This window comes from Meriones unguiculatus, chromosome 11 (assembly GCF_030254825.1).
Source record: "Meriones unguiculatus strain TT.TT164.6M chromosome 11, Bangor_MerUng_6.1, whole genome shotgun sequence".
Lineage (NCBI taxonomy): Eukaryota > Metazoa > Chordata > Mammalia > Rodentia > Muridae > Meriones > Meriones unguiculatus.
In genome coordinates, this window is record NC_083359.1 from 85358610 (window position 1) to 85383716 (window position 25107).

General features: G+C 40.1%; 2 protein-coding genes across 3 annotated transcripts in view; one reads left to right on the forward strand and one right to left on the reverse strand.

Annotated features, from left to right (window-relative positions):
- Nucleotides 1-3059: 3059 nt before the first annotated feature.
- Blzf1 (basic leucine zipper nuclear factor 1) lies at nucleotides 3060-19403 on the reverse strand. The gene is made up of 7 exons (XM_021639433.2): nucleotides 19094-19403; nucleotides 18322-18411; nucleotides 12492-12928; nucleotides 10751-10950; nucleotides 9084-9212; nucleotides 7564-7783; nucleotides 3060-4328 (listed from the first exon to the last, which is right to left on the reverse strand). Exons 2-7 carry the CDS (start codon nucleotides 18350-18352, stop codon nucleotides 4143-4145), a joined length of 1203 nt encoding a protein of 400 aa, XP_021495108.1. The 5' UTR covers nucleotides 18353-18411; nucleotides 19094-19403; the 3' UTR covers nucleotides 3060-4142.
- Nucleotides 19249-25107, forward strand: part of Nme7 (NME/NM23 family member 7) — a 124429-nt gene continuing 118570 nt past the window's right edge. Inside the window, exon 1 of one of the 2 annotated variants that reach the window (XM_021639431.2) lies at nucleotides 19249-19322. In XM_021639431.2, the coding sequence (XP_021495106.2) occupies nucleotides 19314-19322 (9 nt within the window). In that variant the 5' untranslated portion in view covers nucleotides 19249-19313. Of the gene's footprint in view, nucleotides 19323-19529; nucleotides 19685-25107 lie in introns of those variants that run through there. The other variant, XM_021639432.2, reaches the window with a different exon arrangement.

Genomic DNA, 25107 nt, shown 5'->3' on the forward strand with positions numbered 1-25107 from the left:
AGAACTTCATACAAAATTCTATTTGTCAAGGTTGAATTTTAATGGTTGTGACCTAAACAGTGTAGGACAGATATCATTTGTGAATACCATAGAAAAATAACAAAATATCTTTTCTACAGTTAATTCTATTTTGTGCATAAAAATGCTGATAGTTTTAGGCAGGTTTTAAAATTGTCATTGTAAATGCTTTACATAATACAATCCTATGACCTCCATTTGTCTAATATTATATTATCATATATATATCATACATATGAGTTCACATTCACATAAACTCTAATGTGTATTTCACAAGAATTGGAAAGTGCAGAGAGAATGGGTTAGTCCTTTGTCTACTTGATTAGTTTTTGTGTGTGTGTGATATGTGGTCTTTCTATGTAACCTAGGTTGACCTTGAACAATCCTGCCCCTGCCTCAAGTGCTGGGGTTACAGGTCTGGGCAGACCACTGTGCCTTGTGCCTGTCTGAACTTTTGTAGCACATCAAGCAGTCTTCTGTTTCATTACAGGTGGTTTTGACATCCAAGTGCATATTGTGCAATAGTTAATATAGGATTGTTATATGGTTTCGAAGCAAAACTGAATGCAGAATATTCATGGTGCCCAAATGAACACCTATGTGGTACTCGTGGGTAAAGATATTTGTGAAAATGCACAGTCCTACTGTCCCCAACTGGAGGAAATGTTTTATTTAATTTTTAAGGAAATGAAATATTTGGCTTTAGGAAGAAATGGGGGAAAACCTTAGGGTCAGCAAAAGAAGGGCATTAGAATGGGAACATGAAGTAGTAGTTCCAAATGTTAAAAACACTAATATGTGTCTGATAGTATAGAAGTAATGTAGGATAGCTGGGAAAATAACACAAAAAACTTGGTGGCTCTAAACTTTTCTTCCTCTAATTTTACTGAGGTGAACGTCACATAAAATTCTTTAAGACCCTAGTCCAGCAGCATGTAGCCTAGTCATAAATTATACCGCCCCAACTTTCTGACGTACCAAAATGCTTCTCTCACTCCCAGTAGGCCGTCCCCACTACCAGCCACTCCCCTGCACCAATGCTTCCTCTGAGAAGACACTGTGTCTACGGCTTTGCTCATTCTGGACCCCTCATACGTCTTTTGTGAAACCATCTTTTCTGTGGCTTTCCCCACCTAGCTTAGTGCTCTGGAAGCCACCCACAACGCAGCACGCACCGGTTTCTAACTCCTGCTCACGAAAAGAGACATGCAGGTAACACGTGGCATTTTGTGTATACACTCATTCACTTGGGGCATTTCTATCTTTTGGGCGTGGTGAGTAGTGCTGCTGTGAACATCCCATGTGCACAAGTATGTAAGTATGTGTTCTCCTGTGTGTATGCTGAAGTCAGGAACTCAGGGTGTAGACTACTTACAGTTCGTCAGTGTTCCCCACAGCAGACACACCATTTGAAAATTTCAGTCAAGGAGATCCCAATTTCTACGTAGTCTCATAGATACTTAACTGATTTGTCATGTTCTTAATGGCCAGCCATGTGTGATTTTTGGCCATTTATGAATCTTCTTTGGAGAAATGTTTAGGTCATTCAGCTGCTTAAATTTTCTGTTTTTACTTATCCACAGAGAAGTCCATACCTATGTACAATGTGTTCTGATGGTATCTACTTCTTACCTAAGCCCTTCAGCTCATCCTTAATCTCCCTTGACCACACCCTCTTCCAATGTTATGAACTTTTTTCCATTTTTTTTATCAGAAAGAGAAATAGCAGCCCAACAGTAGTCACTTTGTAATAGTTCCTACTCACTTATTATTGAAAAGATATGAATATTGTTTAATTTTTTAAACACCCCTTCCTGCCCTTCTCCAGGTCCTGATGCTACTATTTGACCTTTTATTTTTAACCTACTTCATATAACAATTACCTAAATTGTGGCATGCGTCAACTGTATATTTGTTTTAGAGATTGAACACATTACTTATCACAGAGATGATGATTTTATTGAACTAACCACTGATTAAGATTATATTTAACTTTTGGCAACTATGAACAATACTGCTAGAAAAACTGGTTATACAAGTGTCTATGACGGCCTCTGTCTCAAGTTTTCTTGGTTATTCACCTAGAATGACGGGCCAGTCAGCACAGCCCCTGGTTTTTGTCTGCTTTTAGGAACTTCCAGTCTTTACTGGCAGCTGCATCGGAATCACACTCCTCCTGGTAGAGCCCAGCAGTTCCAGGTTTCCTCAGACTTGCCTACAGTTGCTGTTTTACTGTTAACAGCTATCCCATTTTGTCACTAGTCATCTGACCTACATGACAATGGTAATGACTGTATTTTGCTCATTAATGATACCGACAATCTTCTGATATGCTTACATATATGTATATACAAATCAATATGTATAGTTTAGGTAACTAAACATTTGCTCATTTTTGCAAGCGTGTGTGGCACACGTACAGGTGAGTGGGCATGCATGCCTGTAAAGGACAGAGGCTTTTGTACTGGGTGTCTTATCACTCTCCACTTTCATGCTTGACACAGGATCTCTTACTTAACCCGGAGCTCATCAGCTCAGCTAGAGACTGGTCCCAGGAACACCATCCTCCTGTCTCTGCTCAGTGTGCTGGCTGGGGTTCCACTGAGCCCCAGTGTGTCAGGTGAGTGCTGGGCATCTGGACTTGAGCTCTCATGCTTCCATGGCAGTATTCCACAGACAGAGGCATCCCTCCAGCCTCTGCCCACTTACTGGGTAGCTTTTTTGGTAGCTGAGTTGGAGTTCTTTGTATCTTCTGACCATTTCTCAGATGTGTAATTTGGTTTTTGTTGTTTTCATCCCATTCTTAGAGATACCATAGACCTCAATGTATGAATGTTTTAAATTTTGGTGAAATTTATTTTTCATTTCTTGTGCTTTTCTTGTTATATCCAAGAAATCACAGTCAAATCCGATGTCATGAAAATTTGTTTTCTTCTATTTTGCAAACAGAAAGAAAACGGCAACAAACCAGCTGTAAACAGTAAAAGCCACATGAAGATTGAAGCCAAAGTATGTTATCATGGAAGGAAAAAGAAATAACCAAAAGGAAATAGAGACGTTTATTGCCACTTAAAGCTATAAAAATGGCTCAGATGAGTCAGACAAAAAAATAGGTTTTGACATAGAAGAATACTTTAATTTGACCAGATTTGCCTTTTGAAGAGTTCTCTGCTAGGCATTGCTCCAACTAATTTGTAAAATTTGGTATATTTTTTGATGGCAGATTTTTGTGAATATTTAAAGGTAAATAAATGGACATCCTATGATACCTTATATAATAATATATTTTATAATATACATAAACTGATGGATTACATTTTTTCCTAGAGACTCATTTTCCATCATTATATTATCAAACTACATAGATATTCCTGTCATGCTGTACATGTCAATGTTGGTAATTATGAACTTGTTTCCTTTTTGTTTTCAAATTGTAACCATGCGGAGGACAGAACACTTTGCAAAAACAAACAGCATGGAACACTTGCTGAAGTATTTTTGTGGCTCTCAAATACTTTTTTATTTTTCTAACATTTGTATAGAAAGATTCATCCCTTACCCCAGCGTTTCTGAAGGACTGTTTTATACCCGCAATGTGACCATAAAGGGAATACACATCCCTTTTTCCTGTACCCCAGATATTGCACTAGAAAACACGCTCTTTAAAAGAATGAGCCTTGCTAGCCACACACTGGACTCTGCTGCTGTACAGGAAAGCAGCCTAGACAAAAGGAATGGGATGGATGTGGCCACATCCATTTTACAGTTATAGTTTCCCTGTTTTTGTTTTAAGCACCAAAATGAAACCTGTTTATAGTTTCTATAAAATATATAACACAAAATAATAACTTAGGGCCTAAAAGAAAGTTATAAAGTCTTTTTAGTCTTTTACCACAAATACTATGTACTAAATGGGAATTTTTTTGTACTTTAAACATCTCTACATAGCTTTACCTTTTCTTATTCCGAGATACTTATTAAGAAAAAATAATCTGGAATCCAGTTCATAAAATATCTTCATGGATATATATTATATAAAGATGAACTGATTTTATTTCTAGCATAAGAACCCCAGGTACCAAATAATGACTGTGGGGTACTAAGCATGCCTCCAACAGCATGCATTAAAGAGCAATGAGTTCTCCCTGGCAATGATTGCAGCAATTGAAAGTTATATTTTCATATCTGGTATAGGGATGGAAACGTCCGATATTTTTCTTTGTAGTGAGTAATGTGTTTGATGAAGATTCAGCAAATGGGTTGTCTGGTGAGCTTTCTGTACAGGTAACTGGATCCAAAATACGTAGAACCTAAGACAAATGAAAGGTCATGTCAGATGTACGTAACATGCACTTTAAAGCCTTGGGTTTCATTGATACATAAGTACCTATAAAATTTCATTTTGTTTTATGGAGATATCATCAAAAATAACATCTGAATTAATTTGAATTTATCCTTCTTTCAAAATGCTATACATTCAGCAATTATGCCTAATTATGACATTATGTTTTTAATTATAAACTAATGTTCTTTTACAGAGATCTATAAAAGGATCTATAAAAACAAAAAAATGAAGTTTCATGAGTTCTATTTCATATGGTATCAATTTTCCGTTTTCGCTGAAAAGCACTCACTGACTCTCTTTTCCCTTTCATTCACTTGTTTAGAATAAGGATTTGATCCCCAGTCTTCGGTGCAAATGCTGTTTTTATTTATGGTAAAATGGCCCTTCATTTCTCTCTTTTTAAATTATATATACTATTTTATACTAACAACTGTGTTCACAATACTTTGTTTCCTCAATTCTTCCTTGGTGCTGGCTTTTCCTATTTCCTCTACTGAGACTCAGAGCGCAGGAAGTCTTGGGTTGAAAAAAAAGTTCAACTAGGATAAGAATAACCTTTTTGGTTTACAGCTCTTATTTCTCATGTTGAAATTCTCAAACTAATTATAACACAAGCAGAGTTGTATTGTAAAGGAGGTGGCACTGAAACTGGTAAGCAGCTCTGACAGAGATAGGGCAAGGTCTATGTCCCTCTCCTACACAGCTGGGCTCATTCAAAGGCTCTTGGGCTTGCTTCCCTGCTCCTCATGCAGCCTCCAGACTCTTTCCTCTTCTGAGTTAACGACATCCAAGGAGCCATGTCTCCTGTTTAAAGCATCTTGGCATCAGGTAAGAGCTACCATGCTACTCTAAGACTTTGCTAATTACACTGTACTTTTGAAATTCAGTTTTCAGAGCTTTTATTTTCATGGAACTTAGTTAAATGTTAGATGACAAGCAAAGATAGAATAATGTTGCTTGAAAACCTTGATGGGAAAGAATAGTTTCCAAGTATGGCATATGCTATGACATTATGGTTCTTTAAAGAAAAATATAAAATGCTCCGGGAATTCATAGGAGACTGAGATATGGCAGAAAGTCTTGTAGATTTTAGCCTTGCAGAGATCCTGTGAGACAGCATGGAGGATGGAAATGGGGGGACGCTAAAGCAGATGGAGGGCGAGCAGACTAAGTTACCACATTTATCTTTGAAAGGACAGCTCCTGAAGCAGTGTGCTGGAGAAAGGGGTGTCAGTCTTGTTGCATGGGGGAATGTGGCGAGGTAAAGAAGCAGAAGAACAGGCAGATCTAGACCAGGCCTGGAGCACAGCCAACACTGCACAGTGAAGCAGAGAAGACAGGAAAAGTGGAGGTTAGTCATAGAAACCGAGGCAAGGGAAGTGTTTCATCAAAGATGGAAACACCAACTACATTCAAAGATACGGGCAGCAACGGACTACACTATGGCATAACTTCCCAACAGGGAAGTAGCGGGAAAGAACAAACAAGGTTTGAGTGGTTTACTTGTAGGTAGTGGTCCTTTTAGTAAGTAGCTGAGCACCTAAAACTTGCAACGACACACGAGCTCATGAGGAAAGCTAGTAAGGTGTATTCTCCAGCCTGTAGCAAGTTTAGAGAATCATACAACATCATGATACAAGGGCTATAGCAGATAAGCATACAAAGTTCATTGAAAGTTTGGAGACTGTACACCTAGAGTTACCAGGAAGATTCAGGAGGTACAAAGGTTGGACAATAAGAAAGGTAGCAGACGGGAAAACAGTTTAGACAGGTGGAAAGCATGCATAGAAAGATATGTAAGAAAAATGGTTTATCTGTGGAATGAAAAGTGAGTAACACTGCTAGAAGAGGAAGTGAAACTTACAAAGTGACCCTTGGTGGGATGTGGAAAGATTACGATATGCCTTCTATGCTCTAGGAAAGAATTCAGTGAGGGAGTCAGGAGCAGGAGCTATTTGATGTTGATTGCACTGACACTTGTAAGAGCAATCTTACAAATCTGACAAAGGGGATGGAAGGCCTAGAGGCAGGAGTTAAGGAATCTGAGTAAGTCAGCATAAATACATATGCGTTTTCTGAGATTGCTGGCTGTGAGGGGAGGGTGATAAGGCCCTTTATAGAGAGAACTGCTAAAGAGGAGAGCTTTGCTTTTAGATAGGTAACACCTGGACATATTTAAACATAAAAAGGAAAGAGCAAATAGAGAAAGAAGGGCTAAGTGCTGAGAGAGCTTGATGAGATTAGAAACGAACCATCCTTTGGAGAAAGGACACATTTTCCTGGGAGAGAAATATATAGAATTCATGTAGGAAAAGAAGCCTCAGTTCAGCTGGCTCATCCTTGTGTCCTCTTTTTCTTCTATGAATTAGGAATCTAAGCTACATGCTCAACAGGAAGTAGTCATTTAAAGAGTGCCACAAGAAGATAAATAGCTAAATGGACATAAAATTTGGATTCTGGGTAGCTGGAGCAAAGGATATGGGATAGGTGCTTAGGAATGAAAACTAGCAAAGGTAGAGGAAGAGAAAAGCAAAAAAAAAGCAAGCTAATGAGATGGGGGCAAAGATGGGGGCTCAAGGGAATTAAAAATAATGATGTGCTCAATGGGAGAAAAACAAGGGTAATCACAATAAACAAATGAGAGCTAGAAAAAGGTTGTGATCATAGGTCACACCTAGTAATATTTACGATTTTAAAAGCAGAAGAGTTCTAGTTAGTAACAAGGCCCTAATGGGATTACAGGAGTTGGGTACAGAGGTAAACCTGGTATTTGATAGGTCACCTACTTAGGCCTTGAGTTCATCAAGGACTGTAAGTACTTGGTCTACTTGACTCTGTAGTACTCAGAGTTGTCCCATCTGTATGTGGGAATTAAAAAGTCTTATAGCTCAGAAGTGACCTATAATTTACTAAGTTAAAATTTCTACACAGTGCTTTTTATAAGAAAATGAATTAAGAAATTATGTTAGCTAACATCTTTCAAAACTATTAGATTTTTCTACTTAGAATAGAGCAGTGACATCAGGAAATTTATGGGTCAGAGTAAGAAGATTGCAAGCTTATTAACACAAAAAACAACTTTAGGTTCTACATTTCAAAGCTCCCAATGCCAAGCATAACATAGAGCTTTCAGTAAGGAGTCAGTGAAATCTCATAGCTCCTACAACATAATCCATAGCTCACAGAAGAGAAAAAGGTACCTTTTCAGCCATTTTCTCAGCTGGGGTACTGCAGAATTCTACTGTTGCTGGACTCTTCTTTTGATGGCTAATGCCAACATTCCCCAGAAGATGAGAATGTACTGCTTCTGCCAACCTGTGGTTCGCGAGTACAAGTTCTGCTGTGCTGTGGAGCTGCATGTTAGGGGAGTATGTTTGCTCTCTTCCCCACTGTAAGGAGACTAAGAGTTCTTCCAAATATCTGCATAGAACACACAAGAACAGTGAACACTGATAAAAAAGACAAGATATAGGTCCCAGTAAGAGGAAATCAGTGAGCGGCATACTTCAGAAGTCATTTAACATCTTTGCTCAGAGTTCAAGACTCAAGACATCTGGTCACATAGGTTATAGGACAGAAGATACTTGCTAATCTACTAGGTTGTTACCTGGAAATCATGAAACAAGCAGTACAGTTTAATGTAATCATATTTAGGAATAGAAATTACAGATATCTGTGTATTTCAGAGTTTTAGCATTTGTTGATGTCTGGATGCTAAATCAATCTCCAATATCTGGAGTTAACGCTACTTGGTCATAATGCATAAACTATTTTCTTTATTGTTGGATTTGATTCACTAACATTTTATTAAGGATTTTTATATCTATGTTCATTAAGATAAAAATCTATAGGTTTTTGCTTATGTCTCTAGTTTGTTATCATAATGCTCCTCCCACAAACGATCCCTTTCCTTCTATGCTCTAGAAGAACTAGTGTACAACTGTTCTTCATTCTTCCTTAGATGTTTATTAGCATTCAGTGGATCCACCTAGGCTAGGATTTTCTTCACATGTTGGTTTTTAACTACAAGTTCAATTGCTTTAATGGATTATGGCTAGTTAACTTATATATGTTATTTTTTTTATAATTTAATTTGTTTTAAAATTATTTATGTGTATGTCAAGTGTGTGTACATGAGGGCAAGTTCCCACAGAGGCCAGAAGAGGGTGTCAGATATCCTGGTTATAAGCTGCCCGACATGGTGCTGAGAGGTAAACTCAGGTCCTCTGCAAGCATAGTACATTCTGTTAACTGCTGGACCAGCTCCCCAGCTCTCCCATGCCTGTCCTTAAGTACCATGTCTGCCTGCAATGCTGTCATGCTTCTCCCCATGAGGATAATGGACTAAACTCTGAAACTGTAAGCCAGTCCCAATTAAATATTTTCCTTCATAAGAGTTGCCTTGGTCATGGTGTCTCCTCAGAGCAATAAAACCCTAACCAAGACACTTGACTTTTACCAAAACTACACAAAGCTACCATTGTCGTAACCAGGAACTACTTTTAAATGCAGAACCACCCTCACTAACAGATCTAATAATTATATTTCCTATTAGGAATGTAAGACACAGCACTATCCTTTCTGCTTTTAGGGCTCCTTCCTTTCAAAGTGTGACTTACAGTATAGAGTGACTTACAAACATGCCCACTCTCAAACACTCAAACAACAGCAAAACCTGCAGGAGATGACAAAGAGTTCAGCAAGTGAACAAGTGCCTTACTTCTGGGTAGAGATCATTTCCTGGCGAAACTGCTCCCGTTCACTCAGGAGATCCTGTAGTGCGCTGTGGGCATCTCGGTTCTGACGCTGTAAAACTACTCTGAAGTTCGTTAATTCATCTGCCATTACCCTGAAAAAGATAGTGACTTGAATTTACACCAATGTTACTCTAAATTTATCCATTTAAAATTATTGGGTAGACACTTCCAACTATAAAAAACTGAAAGGGAAAGAAAAATAAATTATTTTTCTCACTACTAAATATATCTTTCTCTCAGAAAAATACCGAAAACTTTCTATAATATAAAGTAGTCAGCCCCACTGCCAACCAGGCTCATTCTCCTTTTATATAGACAATAATGTCTCTTATGTTTCTGAAAAGGAATATGAGTGTATTTCAACATGAACATGTGAAAAATATGGAATATGTTTACTAGAAGAAAAATTTCTTACAAAATTTTCTACAGCTTGCCTTTTTCTTTTCTCCAGAAGAGAAATGAAGGACCTCACAAGTATTTAACTACTAGAAATCTCACAGACATAATACATGAAGAAATGTTATTTTACAGTTTATTTACAATCAGAGGTTCTTAACGTATAGGTTGGAGACCTTTGGTGGTTTGTGAGGAATCTCCAGATGATTTGTTTTACATTAGCAGTTACAGAACATGTGAAGGTCTGAAGGTCTACTGCTACACAGATGGAGTCCAGGGTAGTTTACTCTCAGCCTGACACGAGTTATCCCGGAAGAGGGAACCACAACTGAGAAGATGCTTCACTGAGACTAGCCTGTATAAAGACCTGTGGGGGCATTTTCTTGATTGATGACTGATATGGGAAGGCTCAGCACACTGTGGTTCGTGCCACCTCTGGGCAGGTGGTCCTGAAGATATAAAGAACAGGCTGAGAAAGCCACGAGAAACAAGTCAATAGGCAGCATGCATCCACGGCGTCTTGAGTCCCTGCCTGACCTTCCTCAGAGGTGAAGTGTGCCCTAAGAGTTTTAAGCTGAAACAAGCCCTTTCCTCCCCAAGTTGCTTTGAGTCATATTGTTCCCTCACAGCGACAGAAACCTAAGACAGACAGTGTCTAAAACAGCTTCCTGTTAGTTCAAAAGCCGGGTGGAGTAACAAATGGGTAAGGAGCCAAGAGAGACGGCAGGGTCTCCCAAGGACCAGTGTGTTCAGAGGCCTGGACTATAGCCCTGTGGCTTTTTATGGGTCAGAGTTTGCCTCCTCAGATATGCCATGAAATGACCCGGGTTTCTGTTTACATACGGGGAGGAGGAGGGTGAAAGCTCTTCACGTGGATAGAACAGAGCACACTGGATGGAGAATACTGTCCTAGGAAGTGGGAATGAGGCTGCTCTCTCTTGGGAGGGGGGTGACGGGCCTACGTTTGCCTTTTGTGACTGCAATATCTCCATGTTTCATTTTACAGTTGTGCTTCGTTGACTGTAGTAACAGTGATTTTCAGAATGAAAAATGCATCACCTCTCTGAGAGACTGTATGGCTCCCAGAGCAGGGAATTGCACATTAAATAATACATGAATTACTCTGACAATCTTAAGTCAGAAACTTTCACTATTACTTAGCATTCTGAGTCGAAAAGGAAAAGGTGACAGATAGACAAAAGGGAAGGAAGTACCATTCACAACAGAAAAATACCTGCTTGCAAGGAATTTGCTTCTCCACACGTCGCACTGTATTGACATGCGTTCCAGCTGTTCGGAAAGCTGAGCTGTGTTTCGACCTAACGCTTCGTTTTCTAAAATGAGCTGGTTTTTCTCCCGGGCGAGGCGTTCAAAATGATACTGCGGGTCATCTCCAACAGAAGCCACCAGCAACTTTTTTAACTCACGGTTTATCTAGGATGGAAGAAGACAACCAAGACAACAAGCTTAAGAAATGTCAGTGACTTGATTGTAACAAATTTAGGACAATCTATTTCTGTGTCTTTGGATCCTATTTCAATGTCTTAGTTTTTGTCTTATATTTTATTATTATTCCCTAGAAGCCTGTTTGTTTTCTTTTCTAATGAGAGACAGAAAACAGGTGGATACAAATGAGAGGTGAGAGGAGGAAGAAGTGGAAGGAGTAGAGGGAGGAAAAGCCATAATCAGGATATATTATGTGAAAAAAAATCTATTTTTAATAAAAGGATAAAGAATTAAGGAAAATACAAAAAAAAAAAAAAAAAAAAAAAAAGGAACCTAAATGGATAGTTACACAGTTATATCTGGACAGGGTTATTACTGTCTTTCTGATTTTTTAAGAATCTTTTAAAAATAGTGTGTGTGTGTACACACTTGCGTGCGTCCACACAGGTGGAGGTGCAGGGAGAATATTCCTGACTCATTTCCTTGAGACATGGCAAGGTGGGAGGCCACAAGCCTCAGAAAGCCTGTCTGAGCCCCACCCCAACACCCCAGCCCTGACAGCAGAGGTGTGCATGGCTGTGCTAGGCTTTTTACAGGGGTGCTGGGGATTTGAACTAAGGTCTCCATTCTCACCACTAAGCCATCTCCCTATCCCCTTCTTTCTCAATGTCTTAAAATGTTTACAAGTAAATATATGCCATTTTGCACTTAGAAATTAATATGTATTTTTGATATATTTAATTAAAAATATTAAATTCAGTGATTTTTTTTTTTTTTGAATGAGTGCCACTAATCACTGTTACAGACACTCTCATCTTGCAAAGAGATGTAGTCTTGGGCTAGTGAGATGGCTTAGTGGGTAGAAAAGGCCTCCCTGTGAAGGCCTGACAACCTGAGCTGAATTTAATCCTTGGAATCCATGTGGGTTTCACCAAAGTTCTGACTTCCACTTTTATGGAGTGCATGCCTTCTCTTCTATACAGCACGTGCACACACACACACACACACTCACACACACAGAGAGAGAAATAATAATACAGAAGTGTAAAGTTTAACAGAAACAAGGGAGGGTTAAAGAAATTTTATTAAACTTTAAAGGTTAAAGTAACACAACTGAACACCATACACTGTTATTAATTTCTAATGAAGACCCAGTAACTTATTTTCATCTACCACCCCCAAGTATCAGGCAAAAATATTTGGGATGAATTCTTAAAACAAGGACTGATAGTTTGTCAATGGTAAAGATTACTGGGTCAGTTTATAAATGTAACCTACTTTTATATAACTCAGAAGTGGTCTTGTTTAAAACTCCTCTCACTTCCACTTTCACCACATTTTGAGTATGACTTCCCAACATAAATTCTTCCTAGACGCCCTCTGGCAGAATAAGAAATTAGAGAGGAAGTATTTAGAGAAATGACAACCTATGATAAATGACATTTCTGAGAAAACGCAGTGTTCTAGCAATGGGATTAAAAGGCCCAGAGGTGACGATTAAAATTCACTGAAGTTATGGCTGTGCTTACCTCTGTCTGTACTCGGAGCTGGTTTGAAAGACCCTCTTTGTCCTGCAGTAGCCTCCTTTCAGAATTCTTGAGCTTTTCCAAAACCTTCTTTACCTCCGAGAGCTCCTTCCTTGGGTCTGTGATCACCTCTGACTGAGCGTGGAGTTCTTCTCTGTGATGTCCTAGAGACTTAACCTTTGTGCTTTTGGTGGGGATGTCGTGAGTAATAGCAGCTTTGGGAACAAATATTCTCACAGCTTCAACTTCCACTGCTTTTTCAGTAAGAATCTTTCCCAGCTGAAGAACACCTGGGCTGTCTGACGGAACTTTCTTACGAGGACTCTGTAGGACATGATGATTTAGGGGCTGGACTCCAGGGGTGACTTCAACAGACTTAGTGGGTTCCTCTGTTTCCATTCCATCTCCTGCTCCTCGGATTGGGGTCGAAGTAAGAATGCCTAACAAAGAAGTGAAATCGAGGAGAATTTACTGAGAGTCATGATAAGAAAATGTAGGGTGCTGGAGAAATGGCTCAGAGGATAAGAGCACTGATTGCTCTTCCCAAAGGTCCTGAGTTCAATTCCCAGCAACCACATGGTGGCTCACAACCATCTAAACATGAAATCTGGTTCCCTCTCCTGGCGTGCAGGTGTACATGCTAACACACATTGCATAAGTAATAAATAAATCTTTAAAAAAAGGAAAAAAAAAAAGAAAATGTAAAGATGACTTGATCTGTAGCAGTTTCCTTCCACACTGAAATGTTCTCTCCTACAGGGAAGCTCCTTAGGCCAGAAGGTATACAACTCAAAACAGCACCAACATGTTCCTAAAAATGACCAGATTCACAGGGTCCCTCCATCCCAATAGTGAACAATACAGGCTGCTGAGCATCACTCTCGGACAAGTCAAGCTGCAAAGACCAGAGGAGACAGGACCAGCTGCCTGGAAGAAACAGAAACCAGGCAGGCTGAGTGGAGGAGACTTACATCAATTGTGGCTCTTGGGGAAAAAATAGTCCAAGGAAAGTTTCCTTAATATCGTAAAATATAATTATGCCTTTCATTCTCTTATGCTAGGGTTAAAATTAGGTCACTGGAACATAAGATATTTTTATTTCACAGATTTTGTTGTTGTTCTTAGGTATGTATCAATGTATTGGGACTTGAATTGTATCAAAAAGAAGGTAGAACAGCATCTGGGGGGTATAAATTTTATTCTATCTCACAAAATATTGTTAGGATAAAAATCATGTCATTTTAATATGAGATACAAATTTAAACACCCTCATGGCCATGGGACTAATTATTGAAGTGATAAACAAAGGAAGATTTCAGAAAGTGGTTTGGTATGAAAGCATGCTGGAAAATGGTAGAACTTCACAAGGAGAATGATTTAAAAGTAAAGAACCACTGGTATGTTTGCATGAATGCATATGTAAGTATGTATGTATGTATATATGTATGTATGTATGTGTGCATGCATGCATGGATGCAAGCATATATGTAGACGGGGCTTACTATGTAATTTAAGTTGGTCCCAAAGCTGACACATAGTCCAGGCCAACCTCGATCTGGAGTTCTTCCTGTCTCTGCCTCCTGGTACCATGCCACCGTGGTTGACTTGTTTTCATATTCTGAAAATTTGGTGTTAGGTTTGTCTAATTTTATGTTAATTGTCTTTTTTCTGGTATTTAAGAACGTAGAATCGTGGATTGACTATAGATTAACAAAAACAACAGTAAAGTTACCCCTAACGTCATACCACTGAGGTCAGTCAATAAGGAGCAGCCGTGATACTTGGTTATGACTCAAGTCAAAATGGATTCCTAGGCAAGTCATAACATACTTGAGCTAGCAGTTTAAATAATGCTTTATAACGAAAAAATTATATAAAGGAACTCCAAACACGGACAAATCACAAAGGCAAAGAAACAATGTGCATTTGACAGATACTTCTTTTCAAACAGAACAAAATTCCAACCAAGAAGTCTGACCAACTTTCAATTCCAATTTCCTTTAACTTTATTTGAACTCTACTTACTTCAGAACTCATAGCTACCAGAAACAACTCATCAGGCCTGCCTAATATGTGGGTGAGCAGGCAGAGCTATGGCTTCGCATTTTCTTACCTTCCATAATTCTATTTTTCCCTGTGACACACATAGAAACCTTTGTTACATAGGTACTCAGCAATGCAGGGCACACTCATGAATAATAACACCCTTCAAGAGAGAAGACAGAAACCTCTGGCACCAGCTCTGTAATTATCAACAGTGCTGAGCAAAGTAAAACACCAACCCTTGTTCTCTAGGCCTTGTGGGGAACCGAAGAGCACCTTGGATCATTCCTTTCTTTCCATCTGTGATCATGCACTGACAAGTCAAAACAGAGCTAAGGTTTACGACTTTTTCACACTGGCTTTCCCATAGACTGATGGAACGTGAAGAAACGGCAACATCACTGGTCTAGGAAGGGGCTGGCAAACACTTCTGGTAACTGGCCCAAGAGAAAATATGATGAAAATATTCCAAAATATCATTTTGGAATGATGAGGTAAAACTGAAGATATTTTTTTGGGTACTTATACAAGAAAAGAAAACCATTTTTTTTTCTTTTAATGATTACAAAAATTTTTGGTTAAGTAGGTAGTAAGAAAAACAGGCTGGGCATGGTGGCTCATGCCTTTAATCCCAGCACTCAGGGAGCCAGAGGCAGGCAGATGGCTGTGAGTTTCAGGCCAGCCTGGTCTGCAAAGTGAGTCCAGGACAGACAAGGCTACACAGAGAAACTCTGTCTCGAAAAAGCAAAAGGAAAGAAAAGAAAAACAGGATTCATTTTTATTCAGAATAACATGTGATTTACATGGATTCAGTTACTGTTTATAATCATCAAACTGACTGCACTCTTTGTCAAGGAGTCTGAAGGCCACAATTTAGCAATTTTTGGCTTAGGTTATGGAAGGAAAAGAGCATGATTTAGAGGCCATCACTGAACTAATAGTCCCCCTGCCTAACGAGTGTATCTATATAAGCAGCAGTACTTTGAAGTCACATGACTGGGCATAGGAGAAACATCAAACTCCTGAGTCAAGTACTAGGTTCCACCACTGTCTGGGTACAACCTTAGGCCCATCACTGCTGCTCCCTTTGTCTATCACTGCGCTAGGAGCATACTGTGAGTACTACAGTATTTCAGAATAACCTGTTCCTCTTCCAAACCAGATACTAGAAGCTACTTTAGTTACAGAGGCCTTTTACCGTCTCATTTCACCAGCCAAGGAAATATACGTGGCATAAAAAATTATGACAGTGCTTACCTAGTGAAGTTTACTACTCTATTAACACATACCTACACTTCATTTAACCTTTAATGAAAAACTTGTAAAAGAGCGTGGCTTTCCCCTCTACATAATATCAATAATTCTTAGCTTCATTATATTCCTATCTGACCCACTCTCTGGAACACATGTAAATTACACAATAAACAATTAAGTCTGGGGTGTCACTTGGTAAATTTTAAGATGATATTCTTCTGGTGAGGAAAGGAGGCAGGCGGGAGTGACGCTAGACCCTAGTGCATGTCTACATCATAGCCCTCTTTTCAAATTTATATTTTGATACAGGATCTCAGTATGTTTCCCAGGTTACCCCTGTAGCCCAAATAGAGTTTGAATTTGTGATCCTCCTGTCTCAGCCTCTCCAGTAGCTGGAATTATAAGCCTGTGCCACCAGGCCCAGCTTTAGTGTTCTTTTGAATGTCACCATTATCAACTAGTAAAGTTTAGCTATTACATTACAAAAATATGCTGGGGGTTAGTGCTATGTATTCTAAAGCTGATTTCTGGTTCCAAGATCTGGTTGCTGCTCAGTCCATTCTCAGACACGCCAAATGGTGTTGTGCATGTGACACTGCTGGCCAGTATTCTCTGACTGGTTAAATAAAGTAGCTGACAGAGAACAGTTTAGGACTTGCAACTATTTAAATGTCATAGACCTTGCTATCTGGCTATTAAACTAACTGCCATAGCTACAGTTTTAATGGAGGAAAGTCTACAATTTTATTTTAGGTTTGAGATGAGCCCTAGCAGGAACAATCTACCACTCCAATGGTGGCAGTGGTGTTCACATGTTTGAGAAAAAGTTCTGCTGCTATACTAAACAATCACATTTCTCTCCTGAGGCAGACAACTGACAACATCAACTATAGGCACTCGGTTTCTTGGACCACGTACCACAAACATCTTTTTTCATTAACAAGTTACATTTTAGTAAGAATAGAGTGAACAATGTTGTATTACCTGCCTTACTAGATATTCAAGACAAAATGAAAATGCTTTTAACTCTAGTCCTCATTACAAACAACAACAAAAACAATCTCATTGGCCAGGAGCCTTTCATAGCAAAGTTTTAATAAGCAACCACAATACCGTATTTAGTTTTAGCTTTTGACCAAGAGTATCAGTTGCTTTCACATTATTAACCGCTTTACTTGCTGTTCGTTCCCATCTGTTCCCCTGACCCGCCCCCATCTGCTCATTCTAACGTTCTACAGCTCCTCCAGCATGTGATATGCTGCTGTGCAGATACTCTAGACCCCGTCATCCATCAGCATGACCTTCCCTTCCGCTCACTATGCACATTTCACTCTCTTTTACACAGGAGAGTGCTGCTGGGAATCTGCCCTCTACAACGTTCCCTTTAAGAAAGCTGCTGCTGGCAGAACTCATGGTCCCCAGAATGTACACAGCTTCAGGAGGAGTTTACTTTGGGATATAGTGTTATAAATTAGCAAACTGTTTCTATAAGTAAGCAGTTACTAAAACTTGAGAGCAGAAGAGGCAGAAAGTTTAAAGATAGTGATACTGGGGTGGGGTGGGGTAGGATTGGAGAGGTGGCTCAGTGGTTAAGAGCACTTGCTGCTCTTTCAAAGGACCTGGGTTTGGTTTTCAGCACCCACAAAATGGCTTGCAATCACCCATAACTCCAGTTCTGGAGGCTCTGAGGTCCTCTTCTGCTCTGTGTGTACCACACCTACAAACAGGGCAAATGTACATATACATTTTGAAAAGAGAGATTTAAAAGACAAAACAGGGGAGATTGAAGGTGAAGCAAGATGCTTCACTGTTAAAGGATTTGTTTCGATGCTGGAAATGCAACAGTGAACTGGCATATTCTGTTATTGAGCAGCTCGGCATATAGGTAGTTTTTAATTTAAAAAAATGTTAATGTAAGCCCAACAGGTGGCTACCACATTAGGCGGTGAAGAGCTACACAATATCTTCAAAATAAAATTGACATGAAAGTCATGGGAGAATTCTAAAAGGTTGAGAATGATCAATGGCATATTAAACATTACAGAGGAGACAAAGTGGGGTTCAGAAGTGACTGCTGTACGAGAAAGCACTGTGGTACAATAGGACCCCCCCAGATTCTCATCATGTTAAAGTTCTAGCCCCAGTGCCTCAGAATGTGGTCAATTTTTGGAAACACTATCTTTGTGAATGTGATTAGTTAAGATGAAACCACTTAGGATCCACTATCACACACATGAAGAGACCTGAAACACAATGATTCCCTGAGAATCTATGACACTTAGTCACCTGTCTAAAGCACCCCTTCATAGCACGATAAATTCCATTTTCTAATAAAACTGGCGTTGGTACACACATTTCTAATCTCAGCACTTGGGAGGAGCAAGCGTATCTCTGTGAGTTTGAGGCCATCGAGTTCCACAATAGGCAGGGTTATACAGAGAAATCTGTCTCCAATCCACTCCCCACCCCTGCCCCAAAACAAAACAAAACAAAATAAAACAAAAACCAGACCAATTATCAAAACAGAAACACTCACCTTTGGTTTCTAAACTTTTTAGGGTAGTCATTTTTTTTTTTTTTTTTTTTGTAACTAATGAAGACACCCTCCGAGGCTTTCACCGAAGACCTAGAAATGTATACATATGAGAAAATCAAGTCAATACCAATACATTCAGTGAATTCATCTATTTAAAAAGTTACATTTTAACTGTTTCTGCCTTTAATAACCCACACATTTAGAAACGAAATCGTTCCTCATTGTCTCCTTTTGACAGGCAGTACTGCATATCTGTTAAATACCGGAAAATCAGATATAGTATTTATGTGTTCTCTAGAGTCGAGACTGTAGAATAGGTGCCAAGTGGCTTCACCACACGTCCTCAATATCTTCAAAAATAACAGCTGTTCTCAGTATTCACATGACTCAGTACCCGGTCTAACCTCCTGACCATCACAAATTCGTGCTCTGGAAACGCACCCCAAAAGCTCCATCCTAAGTCAAACTGGGAGTTAAAAGTCACAAACTTCTCCGGGAAGGTGCGATACCGAATGGCGAGTGTCTTTTATCTAGAAATACCGGGTGAGGGTGTTTAACCCTGGGTGCCGGGTTCAAAAGGGGAGGGAGTGGAAGCATCAAGACTGTCAGCCTCACTGACAGTCTTGGGCGGGGTAGGAGCCCAAATCTGTCCCTGTCAGAAGAAGCCTCTCCCCAGAACGATCTGGAAACCCAAAACCAAGGGCCGCCGAGCTCCCACCCCGACCGCCCTCTTCACCCCGCGTCTGGCACACAGGCCGGCTCCTGGATTTACCTCTGATGTTCTTATCTGCAGTGTCCACTCCCTCAGCAGCCAACTACTCCGTCAACTGCTCCGGCATTCGGAAGCCGACCCGCCCAGGCCTTCCGGACACCTAGCTGGTGGCTCACGCTAATCACTTCCTCTTGCTCAGGGTTTCGTTTCCGGAATGCTCTTCCGAAGGAGAAGGGCCCGCTCCGTGCTGTGTGAAAAATGGAGAAACACAGGGTCTGCCATGAATCAGGTCAGCAAGTGGAAAGTAGAAAGATAACTACTCTTTTAAAAAAAAGTGCAGCTACATGAAGCGAGCCGTGTAACAGGCTTGAACTTCCGGGTCACTAACAACCAAACGGAAGTGGACATGTTGGGAGGGAGCCGGTGGCGTCGCGTTGCCCCAAGTGATGGAGATAAAGGGTGGGTCTTTGGGTGAATGGGCGGGGCCCGGTTACTCCCAGCCAATGAGGAGGAAACAGCCTCGAGGCGGAGTCTCGGGCAGAGCCTGAGGGAAGGCGGGGCTTGCGTTGCCAGAGTAACCGGATCATTGGTGATGTTGTTGTCTTCCTGTGTAAAGATACTTATTTCCTGTGCTGAGAGCCACAAACTATGGTAAGTGCCACAAGAGGCCCTAAGAAGGGCTTCAGGGCCCTGGTAACTGAGTTCCAAGTCTTTGGGAGGTTGGGCTCTCAGGGGCGACCATCCATGTCTTCCTTCATCACCTCCTCATCTCGCTCCGTGTAGTTCCTCTGTCTCTGCTCTCCCTTTTTCTCGCAGCACCCTAACTTCCATTTTACTCAAGCTAGAGTAATGTAACAGAAAGAAAAGGGGACAGATTTGCAATCCAAGAACACCCGATGAGGCGTTATTTCGAACAAGCACGTTGTAGGTTTGCATCGCTCGTCTTTTGCATTTTTCAAGCTTGCAGCCTCATATCGACGTGCTGACGTCTCAGCACTAACCTGGATCTGAATCTTCTTAAATACTGGGGTCTGACCTCCCAAGCGGCGGAGTTCTGCTTTGCATCTCCTCCCAGGACCGTTAGGTACTTGGCAGGTCTCTGTGCTTTAGCAGGTATGTCCTTCAGGGTTGTTTGGAGAGCTTCTAGAATTCACCAGCACCGCCTTAAATTGTGTGAGTAGGAACGGGGCTTGATAATTTGCATTTTAAGGAAGCCTGTAGATGATTTTAATTCTCCCACTGCTCCAGCACACAGAGTTCTAGTTAACCCATCTTAAGTCTTCTCAGCACGTGAGCGTGGTCGACTGGCCATGGCAAAATGTTGCCTTCAGGAGTGGTATAGCTAGTATACAAATAAGACGTAGTAAGAGACATTCCCGTGTAGCACGCTTTCTCATTGCTGTTCAGCAGTCCTTTTAGTTATCTAAGCTGGTCCTTAGTTGTGTGGAGACCTTTTCAAACCTTTACTTCACAAACCCATCTCTCTTCCTCCTCTTTCCTCCCTCCTAGGCACTGGACAGTTTCTATTAGGCAATGTGTTCAGTATTGGATCCCAAATAATCAGTGCCTTTATCCGACTGTAGCCTGTATTTCTACTTTAAGGCAGTGTGGAGTGATCATCTTTTGCTCTCGATTCCACTTGCTTCTATATCTATCTATGGTATGCAGCTAGCATTTGATCTGTTTTGTATGTATATGTGTGTATGGTGTGCATACTGATTAATATGTAAAGTATGTTTCTTACTGTGACTCGTGAGCCATGAAAATGTAAACATGATCTACTTGGAAGAGTAATATACCTTAGGGCAACAGAGTGGAATTCTTCAGGCAGGCATGTTTATCTTAGGGTCAGAGCTCTCACTATTTGTCAGGAAAACTAAATTAAAAAAAAAAAAGCCTAAAAACAGTTAAGTAAAAATTTTAGGGTTTACCCCTCCCACCCCACATCTAGATATTTCTCGTGTATCACTTGCTGTCAGTCCATTCTGAGAAACAGTGAGATGTTTAGAAAGGTCAGGGAGCTAGAGCTCCCTTCTCTCTTTGTGTGCACTCCAGGCACAGGCAGATAGATGTATGTGACAAAGGCTAATAATGGTCTCCGTGGAGGATGGAGGTTGTTCGCTCTCCTGGTATGGACTTCTCGTCACTCTGATTTAGTTATATTGCTGGTGTTGGGTGTTGGCTCAGTTGGCGAAGTGCTTGTCTTGAAAGCATAAGGACCTGCATCCAGTCCTCAAAATGCACGTGAAAAAAAGCTAGGCTTGGTGGCATGTGCTTGTCGTCCCAGCACTGGAGGGGCAGAGACAGCTGCATCACTGCTTAGCCAGCCTACCCTCCTTGGTAAGTTCCAGGCCTGTCCCTAGAAACAAATAAGGAGTAAGAAACCCAACTTCAATCCTTGGGACCCATTCCCTGGACAGAGAGAGCCAGCTTCCGTAAGTTGTCCTGACTTCTACACTTGCAGTCTGTATACACACACATGCACCATAAACAAGTGTAAAATTAACCTCTAAAAGGTGGGTTGTACCTGAGGAGGGACACCCAAGGATAGCTTCTATCCTCTACAACACGTGGATACATGTTCTTATGTACCCATACACACATACATACACACAAACAATGAGTTCCCGGCCAGCTGGAATTAAAAAGTGAGACCCTGTCTACACACACACACACACAGACACACAGACACAGAGAGAGGAAATAGAAATAACCAGTTTGAGAATGTGACCTAATGACATGCAGTCAAGGAAGGTCCTCCTAGAGATGTGGTTTTCAAACTGAGATTTTCATAATGGAAAAGATCTCAGGTGGCTCTAGAATATTCCATTTTGGAGAGTGAGTGCAGAGGTATATTAGCCTGGAGGAGAAGAGAACTGAGAGGGTGGGTAGGAGCCCAAAATATGGAAATGTATGGAGCTTGGAAAGAATTCTAGATTTTATTTTAGATATACTAGCCTAATGTGTCTCGTGAGTTTTATCCATTCCACCATTTAAATTTTCCCCTTGGCTCGACCTTTAGACTTCAGCCATATTAGTTTGATCGAACAGTGCCAATATTTTTCCTATCAGTAGCACTTATGATTGAAAGTTTCTGGAAAATATTTTCCTTCTCTTCCCTTTAGAGACTAAATATTTCTAATTTCTCCCCTTATAATCGCCATTTTGTAACATGGTTGTCCTTTTCTGGCTGTTTTTGGTTTCCATGGCAGCTTCCATAACGTGTGTTGAGCACAAGTGGGTGTTGATGAGATGCAGTTTTCTCACAGGCTCATTTTTTTTGGTTGTTGTTGTTATGATTCCACTGGGATAAAAATCCATCATGGCAGGGAGTCACGGCAGCAAGAGGCAGGCACAGTGCTAAGAGCAGGAAATTGAGAGATCACATCTTAAATCACAAAAGGAAGCAGAGAGAGAAAACTAGAAATAGGGCCAGGATATGAACTCTCAAAGCCCACCCCAAGTAATGGACTTCTTCCGGAAAGGGTGTCTCTTCCTCTAACCTCCGTAAATGCCAACAACTTGTGACATAATGTTCAAATAGCTGAGCTGACATTTTACTCCCTGTCCTGCACAGGCTTATGACCATATCCTAATACAAACTGCATTTAACCCAACCTTAAAAATCCCCATAGTCCTTTACAGTCTCAATACTGTCAAAAAGCTAAAGTCTCTTCTGAGACTCAGGATAATCTCTTAAATGTAACGTCCTATAAAATAAAAAAGTGAATTGCATACTTCCAGTAAACAACAATGCAAAATATACATTAACGTTTCAAAAGGGATGAAGGGAGGCATAATGAGGAAATACAGGATCAAAGCAAGACCAAAACACAGCAGGGCAAATACCAAGTGCTGTAGCCCCGTGTCTGGTGTCAGGGACTTTAGTTTTAAAGCGCTTAAATGGCTTTACCCCTCCAGCTTTTAATGTACGATTTTCTTGTGAACGGCTTGCACTGCCTATATGCAACTTTCCTTGGCGGATCAGAGGCTCTTTATCATACCCCCTTGATGGTGCAGCAGCAACTGGTTTGAAGTATCATATTCTCCAGAAATACCCTTTCTTTCCAACGAGGTAAACCGCCATTGCTTTCTGCAAACATTATCTAAGTGACTTCATTTTTAAAACTGTGGTTATTTAAAGACCTTCTGTTAGTCAGATGCAAGACATTACAGCCATTAAAATGTACCATGCTCCTCGTGTTTATTCTGGTACTTACACTTGTCTATTGCTGCTTTTGTTATCTTTACTGACTCATCTTGCATTCTGTTTTAGTCACGTTTCTTTATTCTTTAAATGTCCTTCTGTATGTGTATGTAATCGCTGCAGGCCTGTCGGGTGTATTTAAATTTATTCACATTTAACATGTGTGTTATATATAAAACAGCTTTTCTCCTGTAGAAATATGGAAAACTACTTTGTCACCTTTGTAGATTTTAATATATAGCAGTAAAAATTATAATCACCTCTAAACTTCACTGCCTGTTTTCAGTCACTGTTATTATTTTGATGAAACATCCTAAGCACATATTCGTGTATGTATGTATGTATAATATTTATGTATGTATGTATAATATTTATTTATATCATGTAAATGTGATCCTACTGTATACATTGTTTTTAAAATATATTTTTCTCCCTTACTAGCTCTTGTATGTTTTTTTTTTTTTCTGGGTTAGTTTAAAGAATTGCATTTTATTTTTTCATTTTCTCTGATTGAGGCAATTCATATTTTAATTTGTTCTGTTATCACTCTATATCATACATATCACAAACATCCGCTATTCTTTAGAATAGATTGGAAAGGGAATAATTAAGTCCATTTTGACGTGAGGTCATGATTGCACTGTTTGAGTCATTCTCACATCACAGTGTTTCATAGCATTTCTCATTGTATTTGGGCTTTTACATTTTTTCCTTCTCCTCTTTAGCCAGTCTTGAAGGGGGTGGTGTGACTCACATTTACTGTGAATTACTCACTTATTCTCAGTGTCTTGAACAGCCATACATCTCTGCATTCAAAAATGTTGATTATAAGAGATATTTCTCTGATTAAGACCCAGAGGAGCATTTGTCTGAGATATAAATATTTAAAAGGTAACTTGAGACTGTCAATTTAGCTAAGTTTCCTCCATGCTTGTAAAACCTCCTCAGCCATGGGTTTTAACTGGGTTTACGGTACCAGACATGGATTCCCTCTTGGTAAGCAGCCTGGAAACTAATCAAGAATGCTTAGTTTTCCCCACAACAGTTGCAGCGATGAGCACACCTTGCTTAGCCAGTTGGTATTATAGTTCCTAGGGTCGTCATCTGGGTATTGCTGGTTATTGATGCCTTTTCTTTCCCAGCAGCTGGCGTTGCATTCGCTGGCACTAGGAAAGCTGGTCAGCAGGCAAGAAGCCTACAGCCCAGTTGCAGTTTGGCTTCTCTGTATCTTGCACCCATGGTCTGTGGTGTGTTCAGCAATAGAGCCTTTATCAACTAATTGTGGTGAACTATCAAGGTGAAGGACAAGAGCCTGTATTGTGCAGGGAGTCTCTGGGATCTCTCTGACCAAAAACACAAAAAGAAGTATCCCACATCTGCCGTGAGATTTTTGTTTACTAACCCAGGGCTCTTAGGGACAGGCTTCTACTGTTTTGTTATTGACAGGCGTTAAGAGAGGTTTCAGAAATGGAGGAGAAAGTAATCCCTATGATGTAAAAATGTTAATTTTTGTTTATTTTTTACTTTTTCTAATGATGGTATCCAAGCCCAGAGCCTTGCACTGGCTGGGCAAGCACTCTACCACTGAGCTCAACTCCCAACCCAAGAAGTGTTAACTATCTTGATAGCTTTTTCTGGGTTATTTTTATTCAGTGGGCTTTGTGCTTTAACATGTGAATATGTATAAATCCAAGGTGAAACTAGTGCATTTTAATGCCAAGAGCAATCCCTAAATTTACCCAAAGGCATTTAGAGACAGTAGGAAACCGTGTTGTTACAGTTCAGAGTTCAGCTTTGAAACCTGTGCAACTAAGGGCTTAACAGACTTTCTTTCTTTTCTATGAATGTTAGTTTTTCTCATTGACTC

Bases quoted from the DNA above. Each gene is read 5' to 3' on its own strand.
- Blzf1 (XM_021639433.2), bottom strand. From the start codon at position 18,352: ATGACTACCCTAAAAAGTTTAGAAACCAAAG. The intron at 7,784-9,083 runs GTAAGGCACTTG...TGTTCTATGCAG, and splicing joins GAAATGATCTCTACCCAGAA to ATATTTGGAAGAACTCTTAG. The intron at 4,329-7,563 runs GTACCTTTTTCT...CATTTGTCTTAG, and splicing joins CTGAGAAAATGGCTGAAAAG to GTTCTACGTATTTTGGATCC.